At 39.1% G+C, this 18275-nt stretch overlaps 3 protein-coding genes across 5 annotated transcripts in view; 2 read left to right on the top strand and 1 right to left on the bottom strand.

The window, feature by feature from the left end:
- The window catches only part of LOC113680485 (uncharacterized), a 42588-nt gene extending 38628 nt beyond the window's left edge, over window positions 1-3960 (top strand). The window contains exons 9-10 of the mRNA XM_089180028.1: window positions 636-744; window positions 2310-3960. Of these exons, the coding sequence (XP_089036154.1) occupies window positions 636-744; window positions 2310-2379 (179 nt within the window). The 3' untranslated portion in view covers window positions 2380-3960. The remainder of the gene's footprint in view (window positions 1-635; window positions 745-2309) is intronic.
- A 96-nt stretch (window positions 3961-4056) lies between these two features.
- Window positions 4057-9208, top strand: LOC113680484 (uncharacterized). The gene is made up of 4 exons (XM_027197513.2): window positions 4057-4370; window positions 5799-6350; window positions 6968-7054; window positions 8359-9208. Exons 2-4 carry the CDS (start codon window positions 5813-5815, stop codon window positions 8391-8393), a joined length of 660 nt encoding a protein of 219 aa, XP_027053314.2. The 5' UTR covers window positions 4057-4370; window positions 5799-5812; the 3' UTR covers window positions 8394-9208.
- LOC113680483 (uncharacterized) lies at window positions 8479-18147 on the bottom strand. Of its 3 annotated transcripts, none has more exons than XM_027197511.2 (14): window positions 18019-18147; window positions 16305-16379; window positions 15864-15913; window positions 15531-15675; window positions 14854-15123; window positions 14471-14676; window positions 13683-13854; window positions 12742-12878; window positions 12323-12491; window positions 11648-11682; window positions 11374-11405; window positions 11146-11249; window positions 10464-10634; window positions 8479-9838 (listed from the first exon to the last, which is right to left on the bottom strand). In XM_027197511.2, exons 2-14 carry the CDS (start codon window positions 16327-16329, stop codon window positions 9816-9818), a joined length of 1539 nt encoding a protein of 512 aa, XP_027053312.2. In that variant the 5' UTR covers window positions 16330-16379; window positions 18019-18147; the 3' UTR covers window positions 8479-9815. The 3 variants fall into 3 exon arrangements, with proteins under 3 accessions (XP_027053312.2, XP_027053313.2, XP_089036159.1); XM_027197512.2 differs by having other exon boundaries at window positions 17806-18045; XM_089180033.1 differs by lacking the exon at window positions 18019-18147 and adding an exon at window positions 17685-17799.
- Window positions 18148-18275: the final 128 nt, after the last annotated feature.

Here is an 18275-nt window from a genome sequence, read left to right as displayed (position 1 = left end):
AAAGTTGTATGATACGTTTCAAATAATTCTAAATGGGGCCATGGCTCTGCATCTCCCTACTAGTTATCAAAAGAAACGATAGAAATTCTTCATCTTCACAACTTCTTGCTTCTTGTGGTATTGAATCATCGGCAAGTTCCTCCATGAACGAAACAACAGCTGCTCTATAGAGGAAGGCCATTGTTTTTGTTTTTAAATTTAGCTTGCGATTCCGCTGACGCGCTCTACGATTTCGTGCCTGCTGTCATGGTAACTGTTTATCAGATCAGCTCCGTTCCTTTCATGCACCGTGATCTGTGTGATCTTGGATCACAAAATCCTAAGCCGTATCCTCCCAAAGGAACGCATCCTTGGGATACGTTCTTTTGGAAGGATTAAGATTAGTGGTTTTGATCCGAGATCACCCAATGATCCGTTATCAGATCCCTCAAGATCAGTAATCTGATATATCCCTGTCCAGAGTGGAATCAATGTAGCAATAATCTGACAATGGATTTGCTGCTAAGGGGAACGCACCCTTAATCAGAATGTTTCAACTGATCAGCGAGCTATTTGCAGTGTGGTGTTGAATAGTGTACAACGATTTCAATGCGTATACGGACTAACAATTTCGTGTCATTGATACTTTATTTCAGTAAAAAACGTTCATAACTCTTATCACATTGTCGTCATGGAGGATCACGTTTGTGAGGCTAGAGAGAGCCCAAGTCTAAACGATCAAGCACCTTCATCTGCAGCACAGCGGTATGTACACTTACACAGTGGTGCAATATTCAATAATTGTGCGGAGTGTAGTGGATCAGAAATTTACTGCTAGTAAGGGAAGGAATAATCATATAATAAAAGAAGGAAGTTACCAGTTATTTAATTTGTAGCAGTAAGTACTCTGTCTTCTATTTTTCCTCTAAACTTCATTCACCCAATTTGATTGAGTGTACTGAGATACTCACATTTAGGCTCTTTGTTTCAACCACCGACCATAAACCGTAAAATTATATGATTAACTGGCGACCTGGCATTTTTAACTCAGTAATTGAGGTTTTTCGGGGCTGTTAGTTACTCTTCGCCTTCCTTATTTTATAGAACTGAGACAAAAGTAACTGCAGTTTAGGTAACGGGAGAAAGTGCATTGTTTTTGTTGTTTTTAGAAGAGAAATATCTGAAACCATCCTTTGTATTGTTCCTCTTGGTGGTCTGATAATGGTTATGTTCCTCACAGGCGGCCCAAGTTCCAACTATGCGATGATCATCTTGCGAAATAAGAGTCATGATGAAATTTTAAGAGTTTGTATGGGAGTATAAACGACCCCTCATAGGAATAAAAAAATGGTCATCCATTTCTAGGTTTACTACTCATGAGCGAAACTCAAGGCTGCGCACTTCATTTCCGAAAGCAAAAAATCCAAGCTCAAAATAATCGGCGGCCTCAAATCCAACGCAGAACCCAAGCGCATAAACTGCAGTTTCATTTAGATTTACTACAAACTCAATCTTCCCCGTGAAGCCGACGCTAAGCCGCAGTTTGCTTAAAAAATTTCCAGTTTACTTCTAACGGCCCGCGTACACATTCACCAGGACACACGACCCTTATAAACCAGCTTGGTAACCCTGCCTCCTTTGCTAACTAAGCCGTGAGCTCCTTCTGGTCGATGCTACCTTCACTCGACCACCTGTGCCTCGCCGGGGACCACTCCGTCACTTGGCATCAATAAATTGTTTTAAAACCACGGGTGCTAAGTGCGGCTTAGCGTCGGTTTCACGGGGAGGATTGAGTTGGTAGCGAATTGAAATGAAACTACAATATGTGTTCTTGGGTTCTGCGTTGGATTTATGGCCGCCCGATCATTTGAGCTTGGATTTTTCGCTTCTCGAATGGGGCGTTGTGCAGCCCTGGGCTTCTCTTATGTAGTAAACCTAGAAATGGACAACTCGCTTAAATGGGTTCTTTTCAACAAAGTAAGCGGTCAGATAACAAGCGATGCATTGTGGAAGTAAGGTGAGGTATTTTTATTTAGAATTTGACTGTATTTTTTTTATTCCTAAGAGCAGTCGTAAAAATTCCCATACAAACTGTTATGATTTCGACATGACTCTTATTTCGCAAGATGATCGTCGCTCAGCTGGAGCTTGGGCCGCCTGTGTGTTCCTGTAAAAAAAGACTTATTTATTATCCTTTGTTCCCATTCTCCTGCTACCTCAATGATCGCAGAAAATAAAGCTTGTTGTTCTCTCGCTGATTGGCCTTTCTTACATCAAGCAAAAATGTTTTTTAAAAAGTAGTAATTAACTAAACGTTTGAAATGATTCAGTTTTCTAGAGGCTGGACCGGGTGCCGCCACAAACAGAAGTATAACTGAAGGGGCTAATGAAGACTCATGAAGTGAATCGATAGCCTTGGAAAGAAATATATATTGCTGAGTTCTGACGGTCGAGAAAACAGCGACCAATTCAATTTTCTCGTTTTAGAAAAGTAGATGAAATATTGAAGGTGATTTTCTAGACATAGCTAGTATATAAATCCGTTTTCAATTTGAAAATATAAGTTTATATATAGACCTTCTCTTTTCTCGCTGAAAAGGTGATGGACGATGCACCTATATTTCACATCGAAGGAGCAATACCTTTTTTGTTATATCTCGATGGTGAAACAAAGACTTTGGAAATTTTGGCCGCAGCTATATATGGCACTTTCCTTTTGAAAAAATGTCCCCAAAATCACTATTTATTCTGTCGACACCTTTTTTAATGGAAAAAGAAAAGGTGTATATATTTCATATATATTTTCAAATCGCAATGTTTTTGAAAACAGGTGTATACAACATATATGCATATATAAAATTGATTAGCCTAGAGTCTTGCACCGAGAGACAAGCGATTTATTAATCTATAACACCTCGATGAACAACAATATTTTTTACAACAGCTAGTACATGTAAACAGTTTTAAGCTTTAGAGATCTTGTGAGTACTGAATTTCATTTTAGCATCAAATCGAATTAAGCAACAGATTATCTACGATTATCCTTTGAGGCGAGTGCTATTTTAATCTGAGAATAATTTGATTTTCGACTCTGAAGTTTTGGTAAGATTATTATGGCCAGAACTCTTTACCCTGAGCAGACACGGCTGTTGATGCCTCATCTGCTGAGCGATGAAGTAGACCACGTGACTCTACGCTTGACTGTAGAATATTTGGTTTTGATTACTGAAATATTATAATGATTTTCGTCTCTCGGGATTTGATCTGAGACTTCTGTGTGCCGAGTACATGGTTGATCAATATCAGAGAGACTTTTGATTCAAAAGGAACCAATTATAACACGTTGCTATTACCCGCCTCATTAATAATTTGTAGCAGTAGCTTTAACAGTTAATTATTGTCGCATAAAGTATCCCATCTAAGCTGGGTTTAGAAAACTGACATACACGTTTAACGACCCTGAAACTGGCCAACAATTTTTAGCCGTGTGGTTCTTTAAAAGCCCGTTAGAACTGATTGTGAGCCCCGTTAGCTTGAAAAAGATTTCGAAGCAATTACATATTATGACTGTATATTGTGTATATTTTGTTATGTATCAAGGACTATGTTCTGGCAAAGATCAGGCACAATTCTATCCAACTACAAGCGACTATAGGGCTTTAAGTGTCACGCAAAAGAGGTTCTGTCACGATAAGCATTGCAGAAATTAACTTTTCGGGGGGGGAGGGGGGTAGTGTTACAGGAGACCGTAGGTTCAAGACAAAACTGAAATGGTAAACTGAAATAATCAACAAAAAACAAAAACACTGAAGCTCTTTGGCCTGCTTTTTCAATTCAAGAGTCCATCGCTAAAAGCAAAAAAAACAAAAAACAAAAAAAACGAAGAATTCATCTTGCTGCGAGCTCAATCTTACCACTATTTTAAACACTAGATTAATTGACTACAGCTTGTATCCACAAAGTTAATTAAACTTCAGTAAACTCAAAGTCATGTTTGCTTACATCTTACTTTGTTTATCGGTGTCGGGAGTCGGGATTGGCCAAATGCCCTCCCCCCCCCCCCCCCCCACCCTTCCCTACATCTTAAACGCTTCACTGAAACGAATGAAGCCGTCATTCGTCGTCGATACTTTAGTCAGTTTCCGCTTCCTTTAAAAGCCGCCGGATTTGTCGAAATTGTTTTCCCAGTAGACTCGAAAGCGCCGGCGGCCGATTCAATATCGTATGATGCAAATTTCTAGTTAGAAATTTTTAATTGCAGTTCCGTCTGAATCCTCTGTGAGTAAATTCTACTTGTAGTTTTCGATTTCCATTTGGCGCTCGACCTGAAAAGTTAAGGATTACAGAGATCGACTGGTTGTTGCAAGGGATTTGCCGACATTTGCAACAAAGTAAGTACGCCTAAGAACATTATTTCAATTGTTGATCTGTAAAGTAAGATTTGGTGAATAAGTGATACAGGAGAGTCACAAAAATGTTCTTCTCAGGACTGTAAATACATCGGAGTTGTGGACCTTAAGTTTTGTAAATACACGTACTTTACCCGACCTTAATCGATTTGGGAAGTCATGATTGAAGCACGAGGTTGAAAGTTGTTAATTTTCAACAGGTACGAGAATTTACTCTTAACACTGGTCGATTGATTTCGACAAAAGTTTGATATCACTATTATATGTGATCAACATTATTATTCACGGGCATTATGTTCTGCCGATCAGCTTCAGTGAGTCCAGAATGCAAATTTGTCATGAATCATTGAGAGCCAGTATTCTGACGAGTACAAAAATAGAACTCTAATCTCAACAAAAATCTCGGACGGAAGCGAACCACTGACGCTAACTGCGGGAAAATTTAGTTCAGTGACTCGCCGTCGTAGCTCTGAAACGAGAAATCCCTTTTGGAATGAAGTCTGTCGAAAGTAAGCTTCGAATCAACACTCATGCGTAAACAAAAGAATATTCACTTAGCAAAACAAAATATTTTTTAATTTGATAAAGAAACAGCTGTCAACTTCTTACAGCGAGTGAACCATAAATAAACCTACCTTTTAAAAGACAAAGGCCCATCCCTCCTCAAGTTCCTTTAAGATCTCGAAAATTCTGACCCACTTACCTCTTGTTAATGTAGATGTATGTTAAAATTAGCCGTGTTGAAATCAAGAAAACGCTGAAAAATGGAAAATAAAGTTTTGCTCTTAAGGTAACCAATTTAGAACATTGACAGCCCCCCCGAGAAGTGTTTCAACATCAAAGAAAGACGTGGGCAAAGTCACGCGTAAGCAAGGCTACTCGCGTGGAATAACTCAGACCTTCAGTCAAGCAACACATTCTTTTAGTTTCATCAGAGAGAAATTAGATGTCGCCTTTCGTGCTTAAGCATCAGATTTTAAAATTTAATTACCTTCGCCGGTGTAGGATTTGTGTTTCTAGTTGAAAAACCCTGATGGTCATTACCTCAAGTAAGCCTCCCATATCTGCAAAAGCGATCCGATGTCAGTATTTTCGATTAATTTCTCAAGTATGGAAGACTTAGGGTTGCTCATCAATAATTTCATTCGTAACATGTTGTAGCCACTTGATTGCGCTCTTTCATTTTCACCACTTCTGGTGCTGTAGCAGCCAAGAAGCACATTGTTCCTCCAAAGAAAGGCTTCTCAGTCAAGGGAGGTAGTGTCTCCAAATATTTTGGGCGCTCCTCCATACCTAAAGTCTTGCTTGCCCTGAGTTCAGCTCACTGGATACATTCTGTGAGCTACCATGAAAATATTATTCCACCAGTGATGTTCTTCATCTAAAGGTTTTTCTTTTTGTTCTACAAAGGGTACAGAGTAGGCATGAACTTGTCTCTGAGTGACATTAAACAGGTCAGGAATACATTAAAAAGAGCACCGCCACCAAGGGCTCCAGTGAGCCCTTCCACGGATCAAAATGGAGGTAACAATGATGCTGTATCGGTGGAATCTGTCAGACAAAGATTTGAACAAAAACGAGTACCACCGCAGAAGCTAAATTCAACCCCATCACCAAGTCAAGATCATGGCAAACCCACAGAGGAAAAGGTTTTATCTGTAGCATCGGCAAGAGCAAAGTTTGAACAAAAACAGAAACCTGTTAATAGGGTTCCTCCTCACTGGAAGCAAAGTGATGGGAACCAGTCCAAAACAGGCTTACTTAGATTGGATAAGAACAGTAATGCCAGTGGGCACAAGAACATGGAACCACCACGCAAGGAGCTACCTAACGTTTATAGAATTGGTGCAGCTCCACCCAAACCTGCCAAACCAAAAAACCTAAGGTTCATGCTGAGAAAATACAAGGACAAGATCGTTTTATCAAAATGCCTAACCACTTCGATTCAGGCATCCACTAAAGGTAGGCTGAAAATGTAAATATTGTCTAACTATCGGATGTGTAGATGTATTTTCAGCCCTTTTCGAAGAAGACGTACGCTCTAGAAATCCAATGAAAAAGCATACGACTTCAATTTCTTACCCTCGTGGTTCGAGTTTACAAACGGCTACCTGAGCTTTGGAGAATTATGTTTAAACCGGCTACAGACGCCGCCATTTTGAAAGCAACTCAGTAGCCTAACCGCACGCGGATGACGTCATAGATTGAAAGCCAAATGTTGGGAATCACAACAGGCGGGTTATAAATTAGTTTTGTTTCGGATATCACAAAATCTCATTATTATAGCCGATAATACTTCTGTTGTGACGCAAATTCAAACTTAGTTCATGGCCGTGTTAATATTCTAATGAAGGTGGGCATGGCGAATTTCTGGTAGCTTTATGTTTATCTCAGCCTTTCATCTTATTATTATCTGTCCCCATGCCAAACAGGATGACTAGTCCCGAAAGAAGATGGAGATCCTAATCATTTTCATACCTGAGAGCCCCTCCCAGTTAAAAGAAAAAAAATTGAATAAATTATTACCTGATTGAACCACTCATTCGTCGTGAATTTGATCATCTAACTCTGAATTTTAGATGACAAATATGAGGACACTGAGGAAATATATGACGACACTGAAGAATTATATGATGACGTGGAAGCTGTGCAACCAGGGAACAGAGGTAACCTTTGAAATTTTCTCCCATCTTTGACGTAGACGTGAAATTTTATCCTGGAAGAATTTAATGTAGGTTCGAAGCCCTAGCCCTAGCAAATTTTCTGAGCTAAGATTTGTTTTTCTTTGGGCCAGCGTTGTACGAGGGTCTCACGAGGGGCAACTTGAATGAGTTAACCCTTCGCATCCTAACACCAGTATGTATATTCTCCATACTGGTCTTCATACATTTCCTATAGTGACGACAAGGAGAATTTGTTTAACAATCAAGAGCTTCTTTAGTTGATGATCAGTTCCTTTATTTAAGTTACCTTAATGTGTGATTCAGGGGGGGATATTGTAAGGAGAAATTAGATTAGAAATAAGGGTTGAGGGAACAAACCTCGCTCAAGGTGGCAGGATTTCGGGGAGGTAAATAACCTCCCTTACAAAATTATAACCTTTGTAGATATGGGCCGTCCAAAAAGGCATGTGCCTTCTAAGGGGGTATGAACTGGAGCCCTTTTGGTCTGAGAACGGATTTCAGTAGAGTTTGCTATTAGGGTTTTTAAGATTTAAAAATCGGGTAAGGCTTTCAAGAAGAAAACGAGAGAAAATGAATGTTTGGTTTTTTTTATCTCCAAAAGAAAAAATACATAAATTGAAGTAACAAAAAATTGGCCAAAACATCGAGGGAGGTGACGCCCATTTCACATGCTGTTATCGCCAAACTTATTGTCATTCCGTTTCCTGTGTGTGTTGCGTTTTCGTGTCAATTACATGTGAGGTTTTGTACATTTCATTGGTTGTATTGTGTACTTATGGTTGAAGTTTGCACCGTTGCGTAATGTTACGTAATCACATGGAGTGATTTGTCAGGTTTTGCGTATGAATTTAGTCCTGTGTAAGAAGCAGCGTCGTCGTTTTCGTTTCTTGCCTGTAAAGCTATGCACCATTAAGGTAAACACTTTTCTTTATTGTGAGTTTATTTATAAGTTTTCGTTCTCTAATATGTATTTTCCCACTCATGTTTAGTACCGTAGGCGTGTGGATTTTTTAAAATAAATGATGAACACAATTACGCGTGACTTCGGTTACACATGCAATGGCATAGATTCGCAAATTTCAGAAACTAAGTCTGAGTTTGGGTTAAAGGGGGGGGGGGGAAATCAGTAGAATACTATAGAGCCTTATGGGGATCAGGTCAATTTCATAAAGACATGAGCGACATTCTCCCCCCCCCCCCCCACCCCTTCCCCCCTTGACGATGAATAATGACCGGCCCTGGCGATTTTGTCATTCTTATTAGGTACGTTATTTCTTTCCCGACAGATGACCAATCAGATGACATTTATGAAGCTGTTTAGCTTGGGACTTGAATTGTTTTTACCGTCTTCTGTGTGGCCAGTTGTGGTGGATGAGGTCATAGTCAAACTAAAGGAAAACTATCAATCTTGATGAAAATTTTATTAGAATTTATGCGCTATTTTGAGAGAATACTGAAATGAACTTCAAATTTATGGGCTTTGGTTCATCTCCACCTCAAATTGTGGGTGAACATACTGGAGTAAACAAGTATAAAGACAAAATGTGTTGTAGTAATACTGACTGAATGTGCACGAGTTATTTACCTTAAAACTATTTTGCTGTTTAATTTCATTTTTCGATGTAAAGCTTTCAAACTGGCTATTAACTAGACTATAGACAGCTGCCTAACAATACATCGTGGTAATATCAAAAGATGTAGCAAAAAGATAATTTAACAGTCATATTTTTGGCGAAAAACGAACTAAAATGTATTTGTATTAAGAGCATAGGTTTATAACGAAAATGTGGTGCTGTGTCGGTGGGGGGAATATTACACCATTTAGTTTTATCGACAGAGTACATAAGTAGTTTTTAAAGTTCTACAGTGGCCAATGTACATTATCATTATTATTATCAAGTTGGTAAATAATGGTAATTGAACTGAGTGGAGTGCAATTTGGTCTGGGATCATACGCGTGATTTGCGATCACAAGTATGATTTTAGACCAAAATTGTATGACAAGAAGTTCCATCACCACTTTATTACATTTTTTTGAGATCGCAAATTCAATCCCCAAAACAAGTTTCGCCATTTTGGTTTGTAAAATATTTCATTGATTCAGTATATTAAAACGGTTTGTAGAGAGTTGCAAAAGTTGTCTCTCATTGTCCTGAAATTTGACTGATTTCTATAATCAAGCCTCAGCTCAAATTTGAGTGGTTGTTGTGTTTTAGAAAAGCTGCGATCTAGAGCATAAAATGGTGGAATTTGTGAATAAATCGCACCAGTGAAAGCCAATCAGATTACAAGGATCACAACCGATTCAAAATGGATATAATAAAACCAAACGTAAATTGCTATTCATCAATGACAAGTCCAAGAAACTCCAAAATTATGCCGGGTCATGTTGCAATATATGTGGTGAAGGCGTTTTCACGGGTACAGGCTCCACTTGGAAAAAAATGTAATACTAATGCATTTGCTCATGTGTAAGGCTGGGTTTTAGAAATGCGAAAGAGGACCCAACCGAAAAAACTAAAAACAAACAGACACAGAGCTTGACAGCCTAATCTAAAAACCTAGCTACATTGCTATTCATTGCAATCGGATCCCTGAGGGAAGTTAAACAATGTAATACGTTAAGTTTAGAAAAAGGTGAAATGTTAAAAGGTTTAGAGTCCAACGACAACTTTCCAGGCTCGTTTCCTTTTTTAGCCGGTTGTTGATGCGAGCTGGGACTGTTTATTGTGAATCTGTCTGTTTATCTGGGCACGCTGAAAGTCCCTGGAAAAAAAAGTATAATCTTAACGCATTTTATCGCATGTTCCGTAGAGTGCGTTAATCTTCTCAATTGGTTATCACTAAGGGTTATGAGACGTGGCTGTTTTCATGATTAGCGTAGCGGAATCCGAGACTCCGTTGTATTATAATCTTAAGAAAGAGAAACTTAACAATCAGTGTCTCACCCCCCCAAAGAATAAATGTCGGTGGCAGCAATAACTTAGGGAAGCTTGATGAAATGTCAAGGGATTACTTGTCATGGAAAAACATACCCTCTAAGAGGAGTGGCAATTAATACTTAAAGTTTATTCAGCTTGCTTGCTGGAAAGCGGGGTAAATTTGGCTGTGATGCTAGACAGCCTCGTATGGAGACGGTGTAGAAATTAGATTCTAAAGTACACAGTCCTTAGTATGCTAACTTGGTGGTGTGGTAGACTTTTCCACGGCAAAATTCGGCCTAACTGTATCCCTTAGATTGTAAGATCATTACAGGTCATAGCAAGAATCTTATTCGGGGGTAGGGGGGAGTGGAGACAAGTCACCTTGCAAGTGAGGGAGGGTGGGGGTAGGGCTTAAAAAGTGCCACCATGATGGGAACGAACGAAGGGTTGCCTTTTTGTACACTTACGATTCCTTGCTAGATTCTGCATTGTTAAGTCGGCTTCACAACTGGCAGAACGTGTCTTGGATCTTAGTTTCGGATTGCGCGGTGGAAGCCTGGGCGAAAGACCCATCGAAGTGGCATCATTGGAAGAAGACTTTGGACTAAGGAATCCACCAGGGAGATGGTGCTGTGCCCCTGTATGCGATAAGCATTGAGATTTAATTCACACGTGGATGGGTTTATGCATCATCAGTACTAATGACTCGTCTGGAAAACTAGGAAAAATGGTGCTTCAATTCATGCGCGTGCAAAATCTTTTGTTTTTGCTTTCTCACTTTGTGACGGAATGAAATCATGTGAACTGTTAAGTTGGAGTGTTATTGAACGCTTTGCACGGTCAGGTAAAAAAAAATACAAAAGCACATCAGAGATCTGTCAGATTTACAAACTAGTCACTTGTTATTTTTAATTATTTTAGTAGCCAGGGCCCATGCTGGATCAAAGTTTTAAATCTTTAGGCAGTACGCTTTCGTCAGAATGCCTCACTCCCGAAAGTTCAGGTGACAACGGTTCACTTGTAGATGACAAAGAAGAAGGGCAACTTGCAATGGACTAACATCCACTTGGAAGTGAGAAGGAATCATTGTAACTCTTCATTCTACAGCAATCATATAGGCTCTAGTTAATCACGTGTTCAGGAATTTACCTTGGGTGGCAGAAAGAGGACTCCTTGTCTTAGCTGGTAGCTTCGGGGGTGAATCATTCCTTGGTTGATGTATTGTGCCATTTTCTTCACAAATTGTCAGTTTGCTGAATAAATAAGGCAGATATCATTGCATGGTTATCTGAACCTTACAATTCGCACGCTATGTTTCATCCCTTTAGTAGCTTTAAATCAGGAAGATATTTTGAAATATCACAATCATATACTTACTCTGCAAAATTGGGCTGCATTCTGTGAAAAATCTTGAAAGAAAAGAAAACGAAGATAAAATCTTCCTAGGTACAGTTAGTGATTGTAGCTTTACCATAGTTACATACGATAATAAATAATTTTGTTAACAGCACCGACGTAATGCAAAGTTAGTTTAACTGTTGAAGTACTAGTAGCCGAAGTTTTAAACGTACGCTCTGAATTGGAACGTAATGAGAGTTTGTAAGTTTTCAGTCATAAGCTAATCGAGACAAAACATTTTGAGAGAACTTACGCTTGGATCGGATCCACGTCTTTCAGTTTGGTGACCTGCAATGTTATTAGGAAAGAAATAGTTGTTTTCGGACAGTACCATCCAATTTCTGACCCTTGCATCCGTTCTCGAACGATGCCGTCCCATTTCGGCCATTCGTGTTCTTTTTTAGACGTTACTGTGTGGTTTCAAAAGCTTGCGTTCCTTTTCGGACGGTTTCTATCGGTATTGGACCCTTTTGTTTGTTTGCAGTCGGTATTCGCTGATTTTGGACTTTAGCGTCCGATTTTGAACGGTACTACCTGATTTAATACACTTGAGTCCGTTTTCGGACGGTACCGTCTGATTTTGGACACCTTTGTTCGTTTTTTGACGTGACCGTCCTTTTTTTGAACGATACACTGAAGTCCATTTTCGGGCGGTACCGTCTGATTTGGACACCTTTGTTCGTTTTTGGAACGATACGGTCTGACTTTGGACACTCACCCAGTTTCTGTTTTTCGACGAAACCGTCTGCTTTGGACACTTGCGTCCGTTTTTGATGCTTATCATCTGTTATCAGACAATCTTTTTATCAGCAATTTTTTTCCATCGATATCGTTGACTATACCGTCCGATTTCGAAAAAATTTGTGCAGATGGCAGATGGTGACGCAGCCACCGAACAACACATGAATTTTTTTAAACAGTTACATACCCAAGAGGAATTGTGGTGATTTAACTGAGCCAGGAGATCTTGGTGGTAGCGGTGGGGCAGAATTTGGTATATCATGTATAGAATGTCGCTTATTGGTGAGGCGGTTGGATCTTGGCGGTAAGACCGGGCCTAGGTCACGTGGAAGTGAGTAGGTCGGATCGTCAACTTGCTATAAAGAAAAAAAAGAGTTAAGGCGTCCTTTCGCAATAGCATGAATTGCAAAACATTGACACGTTGAACATTTTATTCCTTCAATATCTTTCCGCAGTTCTTTCGAATCCTTTGGAACCTGGTGATTTAAAAAGACTAATTCAGAGAGGAATAGTTATCGAAAGTCCTCTTAAGGTATTGCTAAAGGACAATTCCATTCAGAGGCACAGCTGGAAATAAGCAGTAAGGACAAATTTTGTAGTAATTACCTCCTCGGTACCTCTTTCAATAATCTGTCTGAACGCGTTGAACGTTGCTTCATCGAAATCACCTTTCAGCCAGCCAAGTCTAATTGCGTTCTCTGCTAACGAAACTGCACTTTGAAGTTCGGGAGTCATCAAAATCGCTGTTGAAACATGCATTAAGAAAGAAGGAAAATTAAACTCGTAACATCGTATAATCATTATGACGTCGTCAAAAGGCATCAATGGTAACATCTAGACGTCAACTATAACGTCATATTGGCTAACCTACCACGAAAACTGAAATGATCATAACGCCCAAGGAAAAAACATGGCGGCTTTCTTAGTGAAGGGCAGGGAAGGCGTGTAAAGATGCCACGATTTGTTTTAGTTTTGTATCTTAGTGGTTCATACAGTAAATGGTTTGAACCCGGGGGTAACATGTAAAAGTGTAGTTTGATCATCTAGGTGAGGGTAGTCTTGAGAAGGACTGTTGTCGGTGGTGGTGACTGACGTTTCGACAACCTGTTGAGCGGAAGTCATCATCAGAGTCAAGTGTCACTCGAGTCTGATGACGACTTCCGCACAGGTTGTCGAAACGTCAGTCACCACCACCGACAACAGAGTTTCTCAGGACTACACTCAACCGGACGATCAAACTATACTATGACACTTAGTGGTTTATGCCAGTTTTTATTTTTTTACCAAACACAGAACGAATTAACGCAAAATAAAGGAAATTTAAAACCAACGTATGGACATACTCAAGTTGACCCAACTTATCATAGAGTCTCTGGGGCTCAGTGGCAGAGCATTAGAGCGCGGAATCCGAAGGTCTGAGGTTCGATTACCTATGAGGACTCATGTCTCTCGCTAGTGACAAGAATTAAAAACCTTCTTCTTTTCCGCCTCGTCTTATTAGATACTCGATTGAAAGTTGGTCATCTTTTATCCTAATGTTTACTCACGGTTTGTGTTGGTTCCAATTTCTGGCATCCTTACATAGTCATGCTCTCTATCAATTTTATCTAGAGCCATGCTTGGACGCATCTCCATGTAAATGTCTTCATTTTCGTCATTATCATTAAAATCTCCCTCTTTTCCGAGCTGATTGTTATTTTTGAGGAAACATTTGTTTGACTGAAAGGAAACGAAACAGAATTGACAGATTCTGTGGTCACTCAAGAGAATCCTCTTTCATGCTAACTCTTACGATGTAAATTGACGAAATCTTCTGGTAGAATTTAGGCACAGTTAGCCTGAAATATGATATCGCTAAAGAGGTAATTACAAAACTAAGAAGAAACACAGATTATCTAGAATGGAGTTGGATTAAAAACGAGGAACTTAAAAAAATATGTATATTGTTGCTCCTTGAAGGTCTTACTTGGCTGCCAATTTTATTTATATTTCATAATCAAGATCAAAAACCAAGATTTTTGGTTTCAATTTTTTACGGCAATTTTGCCCTCTACGAGATTTTTCGTGCTGTGCACTCGTCGTCCCATGAACAGGTATCCCTTGTACTGTTGCAGAAAGTTTCGCTGTCCTTATGGAAGGGAACAGGAGAAATTCTTTTCTTATGGAAGGAAGGGTACAATTGATAATCCTCTTTCCAAAGAAAGGAAAATTGTTCGGAAATACGTCTAACCCATTTGCAAGCAGAACGTTGTCCAGTTATAGATGATCGAAGTATGCATGTTATAACCATTTGATCATTCATTATCAACTCTTTGTCCAAAATTTTACTGGTTACCTGGAAATCTTGAAGACACTTCGTTATTTCGTGGCTTCCAAGTTTTCGAGATATTTCAATGGGTGTGTTGCCGTCTACATTCTTAAGCAAGCATGCCTGGTGTGCCGCTGGGCAGTAGTGCAGGCACGCTGCTACAGTTAATGTTAGTCCGTAAGTCGCACCAAGGTGAAGTAGAGTTGGGAACCTAGTATTTGACACAGGAGGACCTGAGGAGAGATAAGAAAAAATGGATAGGGTCTTAAACTCTCTAGGGAACTTTGCGAAGGAAACAAGCGACTATGACAGAGGAAAAGTTTACACGTTGCTAGAAAATTATTTCATCACATATCTGATTAATATGCTTCGACAAACCAGCTTGTTACAATTATAAAAACCAAACCAACCTCTTTCTTGCGCCATCTTGAGCAGATTGAATCCTTCAGGAGCTTTCTCCTTCAGTTTTCCGGCAATAACGTCGTCAAACGTTTTGAGATCAGTTGAAGAAACTCCAAGAGAATCACAAAGTAGCATATCTGGATCACTTGCTTTTTCTAATAATTCCTGAAGGAGTTGACCTCGAGCGAAAAACTCAAAAGAGCAACGAGCGATAGAGGGTTCATGCTGTTTTAGTTTGTCGTAAATGCTAACAGTCGTGGTTTCTGGGGGATAATAGACTGCAACAGAATTGAAAAATAACAATAACTTGTTGATATTTTGAGTGAAAATGGCCGTAGACTTAAGCAAAAAATTTTTAGTTGAGTGTTGAAAGTAGTACTGGATCGATTTTGGTTCTAATAACTTTGGTTTGATATCTTTGGCTTGATTAGATAGAACCCAATGAGACATTTAAAGTAATGTTGCGATGAACATTTGTCTGCACCAATATCTCCCCCCAGTAAATCAGGGTTTCCTCTTCTCTGTTCTTCTATTTCTCTCCATGTATTTCTGAGTGAATCGACTTCTTGATTAAAATTTTCCATAATTATCGCTTAGTTTACTTACAATACCCTAGGCTTGGTCGCGAAAGTAACAAAAGTTTTATCTTCATATCATCTCTACGGACATCAGCGAGGAACTTTACCTGGCGCATGCGCCTGAAGTGTACAGCTGTTCAGTAACACTGCAGGTACTCTGAGGCAGTGGTGTTGACCTTTGAACTCGGCCTCGTAAGGTCCCCCATCGGCAAGAAGAGGTTTATTAAAGACAAAGATGACACTTTCTTTTGACTGTAAACAAAATGATAAATTACCGATGGATTGGTTTAAAGAAACTAAGCATTTAGGACAAATGGAACACTTTCCTTTAATTGTCGGCCAAATGGTATATATGAACGAATAAATTCGAAAATTTATGAGGCGTCTTCAAATGATCAAAATACTTCTTTTTAATAGTTATCTGTTCAATTGTGCCTTACGTCATATTGCGTCATCTTTGGGGATACAGCCACAAGCTGCCTGACAATGTCTGCAAGAGAACAGGATGTTGTTATGGAGACGACAATCCCTTTCCTTAGACAGGCAATAATGTACATCAGAAAAAGAGAGGAAAGAAGCATGCGTGCGCATATTCAACGAAACTAGTCATGGTATGAATGTTGCATCGTGATACGCACTTGTTCGAGCAAACGGGCACCTGGTCTGCCCTTGAACTTAGCTAACAAGTTTCCTTCGTTGTTTTGCAGGAAAAATGCGAATCTCTTCAATGGAAAGTCTCCTTACTCATAAATTTAAAGTAACAGGTTTTGAACAGAGAGGCCTATGAAAGGAAAGAGTGCCATGGGGTATAGTTGCTAGTGTATATGAAAATCGACAAAACACAATACAAACAAAGATTGTAAAGTTGAACTGCACCATACCATATATACCGTCCTCATCTTCCATATTGTCGCTAAAAATCGACGAAGCTCAACAAATTTGGTGTTCTTCAGCAACTAAACGTAATCGATAGAAAAGATGGAAAAGACCTCTGCGTGTTAAAAAGGGCACAAGGATGTTTTATTTCTTAAGTTACAGGGGCTCATTACCGTTTTTCTAATTGTTTGTAGCAGCTTTAAGAGATAGATCAGAGAAACCAAAATTTCTTACTTGGTGCTTCTATAGAAGAGTAGAAAAAAATTTGATGCCATTATTACGCTACGCTGCGCAACATGTTACCTGAGCAACAAACATTCTTGAGTTTACCCTCAAGTGCCTGTAACTCTCAAATAAATTGGGTTGCAAAATTTTAATCAGTATCGTGGCCTTTAGTACCGTAGAATTTTAGAGCCATCATAATTTTGGGACGATTCAACGTGTTAAGTGACGTAGGTTGAGTACCCTAGGCTTGATTTTTTCAAAATGCTTCAAAACGTTGCCTCGTTAAGTATTTACTACTGCTTGTAAGTGTGAATTGGCGTCATCAAATCAAAGTGTTTCGAAACCTCAACATGTAAGATACATTTAGGAAATCTGTTTTCTTGTTTATTATCAAACCGAGCCACTGCATTGAGGTTTCAGTTTTTTTTCTGACTTTAATAACAATTAGGCATATTGACAATGAATTCTATACGATTCGATTGTTATTCGATTGCGATTGAATAATATGCAGATTCCTGGCTTCCTGTGTAAACCCTTAGTAATGACTAATTGTCACAGAGAGATTGGAAAACGCGAAGGAACGTGACAACTGAAAATACTGATCTGATCGAAGGCTGCAGGCATGCTTCACTGTAGTTTCGCATTTTCTTTAACTGATCTTTATCTTACTCATGTAGTGTCGCGTTATGAGTGCCCTTTAGCTCGAAACTGTAAATTACATTTTCGCTTTCTGTGTCACAACTCTCTCTCTAGTAAAATTCATTTCGTTCTTGCCTTGCAAATCTAACATATGCACTGTTTCTTAAATTCGATTTGGTACATTCTCAGATACCATTACTATGCTTAAAAGTTCGAAAAAGGTACTCAATCAAATATGTTTATTCTGATAAAACACTCCATGCCAAAGCTCTCTTGACGAGAAATTGCGCCTGCTTTTAATTGTGCATTTATTAAGTGCTCAAGGCAATAATTAATTCTAAAAGCAGCGACCGTATTGTTGAGACGAATAGAATATCTGTGTCGAATGTCTGGAAATATATACGATTGATTCACTCTTACAAAAGTGTTACTGTAGGTACAAATCATGCATTCAGGTCTATGGTTTGTAATTACTAAAGAAAATATATTGGTAAACGTTAATTTGAGAGGTAATTAAATACCTTTGTTGCAAAATAATTCCTTGCCTTGAACTTTCCAAAAGATGGCGCAGTATTTGTAGAAAACTTCACACCGACAAAATACTTAAAGTGATTTTAAGTCAGGCTATTTCTGTTTACTTACCCCTCTTCCTGGAGGATTAAAACGCTCCATAATTACTTTACATAATTACTTTGATATCAAGAGGTCTGCGATCATAGATCCATGTTTTGCGAATAATTCAGTAAGTGTTTCTACGCTGGATGGCTCTGATTCAGCACTTTTATACTTGGGACGGAATATACATGTAAGTGTTTTCATGAACGAAACTTTCTAGTGCGCGCCATATAAACATACCTCGAAAGAGATTTTCGATTCCCGTCTGCTTGCATTTAGGGTTAAGACCTTTAAAACTCTTTCGGCCCTGCAGTAAATTAAAGCCAATTCAAGCGAAAGTGTTTGCAGCGCTTTCATAATTATCTAGTCATGGTCAGTTTAACGTATTGTCTTAAGCTGTGCACGAAAGCCAATGGTATTTAATCTGTCAAAAACACCGATAAACATTTGATCACACACTGTTATTAAAATCAATGGAAGTTCTAAAGAACAAAAAC

This window comes from Pocillopora damicornis, chromosome 8 (genome assembly GCF_964200805.1).
Source record: "Pocillopora damicornis chromosome 8, jaPocDami1.2, whole genome shotgun sequence".
Classification (NCBI taxonomy): domain Eukaryota; kingdom Metazoa; phylum Cnidaria; class Anthozoa; order Scleractinia; family Pocilloporidae; genus Pocillopora; species Pocillopora damicornis.
The sequence above is the reverse complement of the archived record's forward strand: the minus strand, read 5'-3'. Positions and strand labels throughout refer to the sequence as shown.

Coding starts and splice junctions, on each gene's coding strand:
- LOC113680483 (XM_027197511.2), bottom strand. CDS start 16,329: ATGGAAGATGAGGACGGTATATATG. Junction 15,676..15,863: donor CAAAGATGACGCAATATGAC/GTAAGGCACAAT, acceptor TTTTGTTTACAG/TCAAAAGAAAGTGTCATCTT. Junction 9,839..10,463: donor GCAGAATCTAGCAAGGAATC/GTAAGTGTACAA, acceptor TTTTTTTTCCAG/GGACTTTCAGCGTGCCCAGA.
- LOC113680484 (XM_027197513.2), top strand. CDS start 5,813: ATGAACTTGTCTCTGAGTGACATTAAACAGGTCAGGAATACATTAAAA. Junction 6,351..6,967: donor GATTCAGGCATCCACTAAAG/GTAGGCTGAAAA, acceptor TCTGAATTTTAG/ATGACAAATATGAGGACACT. Junction 7,055..8,358: donor TGTGCAACCAGGGAACAGAG/GTAACCTTTGAA, acceptor CTTTCCCGACAG/ATGACCAATCAGATGACATT.